The 9,723-nt window shown below is 35.7% G+C and overlaps 1 protein-coding gene across 1 annotated transcript in view; it reads left to right on the plus strand.

The window, feature by feature from the left end:
- The window catches only part of LOC139148840 (xanthine dehydrogenase/oxidase-like), a 60,181-nt gene extending 58,800 nt beyond the window's left edge, over positions 1-1,381 (plus strand). Inside the window, exons 32-33 of the mRNA XM_070720269.1 lie at positions 192-359; positions 1,015-1,381. Coding sequence (XP_070576370.1) covers positions 192-359; positions 1,015-1,065 — 219 coding nt within the window. The 3' untranslated portion in view covers positions 1,066-1,381. The remainder of the gene's footprint in view (positions 1-191; positions 360-1,014) is intronic.
- The last annotated feature ends 8,342 nt before the right edge of the window (positions 1,382-9,723 follow it).

Genomic DNA, 9,723 nt, shown 5'->3' on the forward strand with positions numbered 1-9,723 from the left:
TCCTTGTCATTGACTGCCAATAGTATGTGTCAATATTTTGTGTCTGTTATGGTCTTTAATATCACATATAGGTGACATGAATTTTAATTGATTTGATGCTCACAATAAAACAGATTTTGAAAAATATATGTAAAACAAAAAATTAATCTTGCTACGGTGTACATAAAATTTGTTTTTTGTTTTGGACTCAGGCTGTTGGAGAGCCTCCGCTCATCTTGGCGACATCAGTTTTCTTTGCCATCAAGGATGCCATAGCTTCTGCCAGGACTGATTCTGGCTTCACAGGGACATTCAGGCTGGACAGTCCAGCCACTGCAGAAGCTATCCGCATGGCTTGCAAAGACCAGTTTACTGAAAAGGTAAAAATTGTCCAAATGTGGAAGGAGATTTGTTTTATGTTTCGTGTTGATTAATTATTTTTATATTAGGTCATTATACCCTAGTCGAGTGAGTCCATTTAACTACCATTAATACATGTATGCATATTTCTTCATGTCGTGTTCATGTCGTTCTGGCAGTCCAGGTAAATTCCCAGCTGCTTCTCAGGCTTGTCAGGGCCTATTTCAATATAGATCAGATTATTGCCAGTATTGTATTGTACTTGCTATAGTATAGGTCTGCACGGCTTGATAAAAATAATGTGACCAATTTACATGGACCCCATGGAGACTGCATTGCTTGAAATTCATCTCGAAATGGTAATGGCAATGCATCAGTTCTAGAAAAATATGTAATGGCACTGGACTTCACTGCGCTGGATCTACTCGCCCCAATACACATGTTTGTCTCAGTTAAATGTACTAGCATATAAATTTGACATGCCACTGCCTTTAAGTGGATAAACAATCTCTGATATATGTTTCACATTCAAATTTCGCTGTCATACCAGAAGATCATACCCTTTGAGATACTCAGCTCTTCTCCACTTCACTGCACATCACTTGACTTCGTGCAGATTGATAAACAAAAAGCATTCAAAGCTGAAAGGGTTTTTTTTTTTCATTTTTCCTTTAGTTTCCACCAGCAGAATCAGGCACATTCACACCATGGTTTGTGAGAATTTGAATGTCTACATGACGGTGTGTATACAATGAAAGCATCGGATGAAATCCAATCTACAGAGGTCTACACAGGCATATGAAGTCAAATAGAGAAGCATGATGATCGAATTTAATTCATATGTAGCTGTTCTTGCCAAAAGCAATCTGGAACACTTCACCGATTGAAAAATGACAGCAAAATTTAGACCTGCATGACACCAATAAGACTGAACATTATGCAAACTACCTTTACATTGATAAACAGTTATTACAAGTCCACTTTCGAGTCGAAGTTCAAGTAATTAATGTCTAATTTTCGCCGTATTCTACGGTATGAGATCCTACCTAAGCGATGCTCTAGTTTTTCTGACAATTTAAAGTAACTTTGTTTTAGAGTTTTACCCGTCTACCGGAAATGGCTGTACCTGTTTGCAGGGAAATAGGGCGGAGGGCCTGTTCCAACCGATAACGTAGTAACTAACGATAACGTTACAAATCCGATAACGTAGTACAAATTTACCGATAACGTAGTAATTTTTCCTTACCGATAACGTATCAACAAATTTACCGATAATGTATCAAATCAACTGATAACGTATTGGATCAAGTGATTCATGGGAATAAATTCATGGCGATAGATCTATCCTCGATCAATCGATCAATCCATCGATCAATCGATCAATCCATCGATCAATCGATAGATCAATAGATGCATTGATCTATCAATCGATCTTTCTATCGATTGAATGATGGAATGAATTGATCAATTGATAGAACGATCTATATATATGTATGTTTGTATATATATTTATATATATATCTATATATATGTATGTTTGTATATATATTTATATATATATGTCGATCGATGGATCGAAAGATCTATCGACGGATAGATAGATAGATCGATCGATAGCGTATCAATCAACCCATAATGTAGCCAAATGAACAATAACGTACCAAATCAACCGATGACGTATCAAATCAACCAGTAACGAAGCCAAGTCAAAGAATAAAGATTCCAATCAACTGATAATGCATCAAGTCAAACAATAATGTATCAATCAACCGATAAAGTATTAACAAATGGAGACTACCTGAATATAAATGTGTGTTGTATTTTTTTTTTTATGATCAATCAATTACACCATCAGAGTTACATATATATGGAGTATACTGCTTTCGTGATATTACTCAGACATCAGGAATCGAATTTCATCAATTTAGGAAATGCGAACTAATTGAGAAGTATTCCTGCAGGATGAATTGAAGATACAACACAAATGTGAATGTCTTTATCGACACACTTTCTAAGCTGGGAGGACTTTGAAAAAAGTTTTCGACATGACCGATTATCAAAACTTCGTTAATTACAACGTCAGTATATCAAAATGACAATAAGTCACAACGTAACCTTAATCCTGGGACTGAATTACAGGTAAATCTGGACTCATTGTTGAATTTTCCATGATCAAAATTCATTAATTTTGCAAGCTACTCCTGTAGCAAGCCAAGTCAACAGATTTAGTAGACAACATATTGCTTTTTCCTTCCTTTTTATCCTTTCTGCCGCGATTCACGACAAGTCACATATTATGATTACGAACATAGTATAGTGCTAGTAGAATAAAAACGCATACCAGAGTTCACTCATACATTTAAATTCGGTTCCTATATATAAATCACTGATATGCTTACCTTTTTCAATTACACCCGATGGAGATTTTCAGTAACATAAAAAATAGTCAATTGTACGAATACATAATTAACACTCTTTGATTAATTACTAATACGCAGTTATTTCTGTCGGTGACGTATCCAACATATTTGCGAAATTTGAGATGTTGGTTGTAGGTGATTGCGGCATTGCAACTGGTCTGTTAGAGCCAGAAAACAGTCCTGAAGGAGAAAAGGACTTTCGTTTTGTAGCTGGTCCGATTACGTTGTTAAAAAACCCAAATGTTTTGTGATGATCACATTTATATGCAAAGCAAAGTATTCCCATGACTCGCCTGTATAACTTTTATTTCAGCACGAACGACTAACTTGATCTAAATATTGTACACTGCTGGAATTGGTTTGAAAAGTTGTTTCCAATCTTGCTATTACAACCATACTTTCTGTCTAATTTTTAGCCAATATATAATAGTTTTCTTTCTCGGTAGGGTTCTCTGTGTATACCACAAGTCGCTCATTACCCTGCCTTTGTATAATCAATACTTAAACTATCTCTTTGGATTTTACCCAGCTACAACTAGACTGTATAGCTACTGCAGCAAAACTAGAAACAACTTAAAAAACTAATTCCAGTAGTTGGACAACATTTAGATCAACTTAGTCGTGCATACTACCATGAAAACACGATTGATTTGCTGCAGAAATTTCATCGATCGATCTATCAACAATTTATCGAATCGATCGATCTATCGATTGACTTATCTATCATTCTAGCGAATTGATAGATCCATTGTTATATCGATTTACCCATCAATTATCAATCGAGATATTGATCTATCTATCGATCGATCGATCGATCTATCCACCATCTATCGAACATCGATAGATAGATCGATCGATCGATTGAATGATCGATCAATCTCTCTTTATCTATCTATTTGTCTATCTATAAATCGATCGATTTATCGCTCCCCATTAATCACTTGATCAGATAAGTTATCAGTTATTTGATACACTATTGGTTCTCTTGATGCAGTATTGGTTGATTTTCCAACGTTTTCAGTTGATTTAATGCGTTATCGGTTAATTAATACGTTATCTGCATATTTGTTGATATGTTTATCGATTAAGAGAAATTACTACGTCATCGGTTAGCAAAATTACTACGTTATCGGTTCGTTACAACGTCATTGGTTTATTTGATACGTTATAGGTAAATTTTATAAGTTATCTGGTTTGATACGTTATCGGTTAGTTAGTACGTTATCGGTTGTAACGGAGCCCACAGTTGGCCCCTTAACTTTGCCGTACAATAAGCATGTTCTTGAAACTTTTTCGCACCGTTTATCACTGATACTGCCGTAGAGCAGCAGCTCATGTTGAGTAGTGTATGGCTACATCTGACATGTTTTCCAAATCATGAAAATACTTCCAAAACAGTCAAGTTTCTGTCATGATTGTCTTCCAGTGTAGACATGGGCATTTGCAAATTCTAACTTTATGAAATCTTATTGTTCTGGGTAAATCTGAAATCTAACTTTCTGCCCAGTTGATTCAGGTATGTTTCTTTGAAATAGCATTAATTCATAGCACAGACTGATATTTTTGGAAAGTCCTAAAAATGAAAATATGGCCTTGAATGTCTGTATGAGCTCTTTAAAAATAAGATTTTTCATTCAACCCGACATCGACAGTGCAGAACGTAAAGAATTCTTATTCAATTCATCTCCATCTCCTTGTAAACGATCTGAAGATTTACTGTCAGAAATGATATGTACTACTTACAAACCATGTCCAGAGTTGTTTAAATGTCGATGAAGTTGGCAATGAAGACTTTTCTCATTAAGTCCTGTTGGTAGAAAATTGCGAGGACTTACAAGTCTCAGATATTTTTGTCACATGTGGCCATGTGCAAGTGAATTACGTTCACCATCTTACTATATTCACTGGTGTGCTAAAGCAGATTTGTGCTTGCTGTATGATTTCAGGTCATGTAAATGATTGTGTAGCGCAATTTTTGAGATGTACCCACTGTAACCCTTATATTTTTGTGGGAAAATTTGATACGGAAAATTTAGGTACAAAACAAATTACAAACCAGCTTTCGATCTGAAAACCATTTTCCATTCTCGCAATAAATTTGATGATAAGGAGCAACTGACATCAGTCAAAGAAATGCGCCTTAAGTATTAATGATCACTGCAAGGGTTGGCACATTTTGTGTTCTTAGCTTCGTGACTGCCATGTGTTGATTGTTTGCTGAGAACCCACTGGTCAATTGAAACCATTTATACAGAGAGGTTGCCAAAAGTGGAAAGCAATATATTTACACAGCAAAAAGTTCCGATTAATAATTTTCAGCCATGCTGCCTTTTGAAGGCAAATATTATATGTGAAGGGCAGTAGACTTACAGATTCAGTGATGCAAAGGTGTTCTAGGCCGACTGACTCAACCACTAGTGGTCCCAGAAGACGCCCATGCAACTCAATCTTTCAGTCTAGAAAGACTAGAAATTCGGGGGAAAGTATACAACTATTCGAAATCAGAAAAACTTGATCAAAATTTTGAACATAATACGTACTTACGTACGTATGTATGCGTGTTATATTGCATGACTTTTGTTTGGTGTCTGACGTTTTTGAAACGTATAGTCTGGTTAAGTGAAGATGTTGGGAAGAAATCCAAAGACCTAAGTTCTACAGCTTTCAATTGAATATACTTTAGCAGCTTCAGAATTTTTAGTAATTGGTCATTAATATTAGTTTTGCAGGCTAGTATATTGTTTCTGGAATTTGAACATATAAAATTTGAACATATACAAACGCAAAATAGAGATTAGTTCATCAAAAAAGCTTTCATTACAATTTACTCCAAAATTTCATTACAAATCACTGCAGTGATTGTTATTACAAAGTACTCCCAACTTTATTACTAATTGCGCTAGTTTAATTATTACAAATTACTCCAAAGTTTATTACAATTTACTGCAGTTTACAAATTACCGCAAAATTTTATTACAATTTACTGCACTATTACAAATCACGAAAGTATTATAAATTACTTCTCTACACCGTTTATAACCTCTAAGTAATGTACGAAATAATCAGAAACTAATTCAAATAATTCATACTAATGAATGGTGAATCTGCAATGTCTTCCATGAAGGTTTTACAAAAGTTAATTTGTGTTTTATGAATTTTTCTTTTCAACTGGCTGGGGAGATTTTACTTGATTTTGAATGTACTCCTTGAAATGCATGTGTTCTTATGTAATTTGGAGGTAAATTTTAGTCATACGGATGTATTGGGGATAGTCGGAAATAATGCTAATTAAGGGATTATAAGTGAAAAATATTGCACTGTATCTGTTGAATATATTATTTAAAACATGGGCTGCAGTTACTTTGAAAATGCACAAAATAAAGTTTACAAAATACTCAAAAACTGTTATCATTCTTTCCACACAGCTTTGCTCCAAAACATGCAGTATTTTGATTCCTGTCTTTATTTTGTGTGAGGGATTACTTTGATTCAATATGACATACGCCTATTTGGTATGCCGATGGATTACATTAATTTCAATAAAAAGTACCTGAAGTTTACCCAAGTGTTGAATAGACTGGACTTCAAGGGTAAAACTTTGCTGATTTAATTGCGAGCAATAGTAGCACCATATCTTGTGACCTGTCAGCAATATAAACAACATGTATCGTTTCAGTTGCGTTGAACGTGACACCACCTCTTTCTTGTAAACAAGCTTGTCTATTTGCCACCGTTGTAATGAACAGTATCTTCATATGGAAACATTTAACAGATGTAAGTATTATAGGGTTTTCATGACACAAAGTGTATTTTACATTTATTAGACCGCAACATCTTTTCTGTTACCCGTATGTGTGAAAGGCAAGGTGTGTCCTCACATCCCAGCATGCTCATCAAAAAGTTGAATTGCAGTGATGTAGATGCGAATCTGTAGTGGGCAAAACAACATGGCTACTTTTTCATCTTTCATTTCAATACATTTCGATTTAATCAAGTTCATAATCATCAAATGTTTTATCTCTACTTTCTCTGGCAATGGTCTTTTCCTAATATTCTTCCTTCCTGTAAATGAGGCCACATTGCCGGATCATAGACAATTTGACAAAGTAGTAGTGTGACTTTCAAATATATAGAACACTTTCACAATGTGAACAAGTGACTATATGGTAATGATCAACTTTAAACAGACTCTATAAATACTTTTCAAATGCAAAATATAGTAGGTCAATTTCAATGGGATTGGAAATGTAAGGCTTGCTAATTTTATTTGAAAATTTGGGTAAGAGTTTTGAAATTCACTTTTTGAAAATTTCGGAAAGCCTGATGCATTCATACATTAGTATGTGAGATAATGTCTAACAAACCTTAAAGGTAAGTTGATTTACAAAATCAGCATTTTCGAGATGGAATTTCGGTCTGTCAATATTATTATTTTCTGCTATGTATCATTTGTAATAAACTGGGATGAATAAAAGACATTTGGTGCAATATTATCTGTTTCATTGATTTTGTTCCAGTCTGATGTCAATATGTTTGTTCTTTATTATGACGCAAAGCATTCCATCAACCATAAAAAGCGCTAACGTTAATCGGAAAGCCGAGTTTAGTATTTCGGAAATACGATAGACCGTAGAGTTTTGATGCATAGGGGCTTTGTTTGATGTCATTTGTATCTGATATAAACAGCATTGTTGTGTTTTGTAAAGCTGCCAGAAAATATAAGAAGAGTCTGCTAGATTACAATTCTCTGAAATGAGGAATGTGTGTGTGTGTATTCTGTTGCCAAATGATCGTGTCTAGGCGGTTTCTCCAATATGAAAAGTGCGACGTCCAACAGGAAAAATAATATTGGTGTTGTTGTAAAAGGCTGCTGTTAAAGTAGACACTTGTAACCTATAAGGTAGTAAGTGCCTCGAAAATGAAAGACTTCAACTGCATTTTGCTTAAGCTTTCCTCAATGAAACTTTCCACCATTCTCTGACCAAATCCAGAATAAAATCTGGGTCAACGTGCAAAGTTTGGTGGCACTTGAGATACAAATTACCCGACATTTACCGATATTTGAAATTCAAAATGGCTACCATCGATATCTCTGTGTTAACTATGAAAATCGATTTTCGTTACCTAAGACAGTGAAATTTTTTCTGAAGCAAAGAACTTAAGATGATAATCCACAAGTGGTAGATCGAAAAAGAAATGTAAAAATTTGAGAGTCCGAATATCTGTCCCGTAGGCGCAGTCTCGTATCTGAAATAGCTAGCACAGATTGTCAGCAATTGCCTTAGGATCGTCCGGAAGGATCGTACGTGACACACGTAAAAATATTTCACTCAAGCAAAACGAACACACCGTCCCTCAACTGTCCTGCATGTTTACAATATTTCTTATATTCAATTATCTATATTGAGAATATATTCTTACAAAATTACATATATCCACGTTGCTCAGGAACGTCCACGTCGCCGCCTTGTCTGCTACTTAAGGTTGTCCCATTGATTAGTTCACATCGGATGAAATGTAACGTCGATCCTCATCAAAAGTATATTGGTAAATGATGTGCGTTTGTCAGCATACAAGTTATGCGGTCTCCATGGCGGGGCAGGTGTTTTTCGTAGGAAGCCCAGCATCTATATTCAATGACCGGCAAACCAATGCTAAGTTCTTTGTACAGTTACGAATGACCTACAATTGAAGTTCATATTGAAAGTAACTTTACATTGACAGTTACGAAAAAAAGGGGATACGGACCTACTAAAGAGCGCATTCGTACTTGTGAAATCCCATAATATACTAAGCATTATCTTCTCGTACATCCAATGGGTGGTTTGCACTGTGACGGCAACTAATTACAGATTGTCTGAGATTACATGCATTGATGGCTGTCGCATACCGAAAATGTGATAAAACGCTTCCAGGTCATGCGTGTGAATTCATTCAATGTACACAATCGGGGTTTTAAGGTGACACGTATTTTGACTTGAGGTTTCACTGCAACAATGAAGATACATATCCTTAATCATCGGTCAATTAATTGATTTAACCCCGCCATGTGGAGTATTTCCCGCGCAAATGTAACTTATATTATCATGAGGTGGTTTAGGAATTTTAGGCGAAATTCTGATCTCACGAATGAACTATTTGAAACAAGTCACGACTTAAATTCGGCCATCAGACACGTCCTCTATTATTTGTTTCAGAGAGACAAACAGACAGACAGACAGACAAACAGACAGGCAGAGGGACGGGAAGAGAGGAAAGTACGGGGGGTGAGAGTGTAACTTTCTGTCAGATGAGGACTCTGATAGGAAACAAAATTTAATTTTGGTGAAACGATGTTGTACGAGTTTTCGTAATATGACTCCCCTAAAGATTGCGTTGTTTGTTATCCCAAGCTTCACTGTCCTAACAAAGTTGTTGTAATTTACCCCTCTGGTCTCACCAAAAGTTTTGAAATGCACTTATAGAAGTCTTCGATTGAATGTCTAAAATTCTGTTATGGAAAATATACGAATGGGTAGGCAGAAGGGGACAAACTTCAACATTTTATTGGTCTAAAACTGCAAAAGATCGCGAGTTCACCATGTGCACTCTCCTGAAACTACTACAAAATAATGGATGGAAATCTTCACAACTCAATTGTTTTAGTAAGTGCACACGCTCATTGCTGCCCTCAATTAATTGTGATTAAAAAGCCGCAGGCAAAGAAATAGTAACAGCATAAAAACCCGTAGTGTGCCAAGATATTATAGATATAGCCTGTCTTCGTGTACTATCAGTTCATGTCCTAACATTTCAAAACTTTACAGGATGTGTTTGCTTATTAAATTCAGTAGATGTTTGATCGGATCCGAAGTTAGGGACTTGTCTGTTTCTTCGGGGGGGGGGGGGGCGGTGTTTTCATGGGGGGTCACCTGTTTTTGACTTAGGTGATAGGGGGGTCACCATGATTTTGAAATGCCCAACG

Source organism: Ptychodera flava, chromosome 14 (genome assembly GCF_041260155.1).
Source record: "Ptychodera flava strain L36383 chromosome 14, AS_Pfla_20210202, whole genome shotgun sequence".
Taxonomy (NCBI): Eukaryota; Metazoa; Hemichordata; class Enteropneusta; family Ptychoderidae; genus Ptychodera; species Ptychodera flava.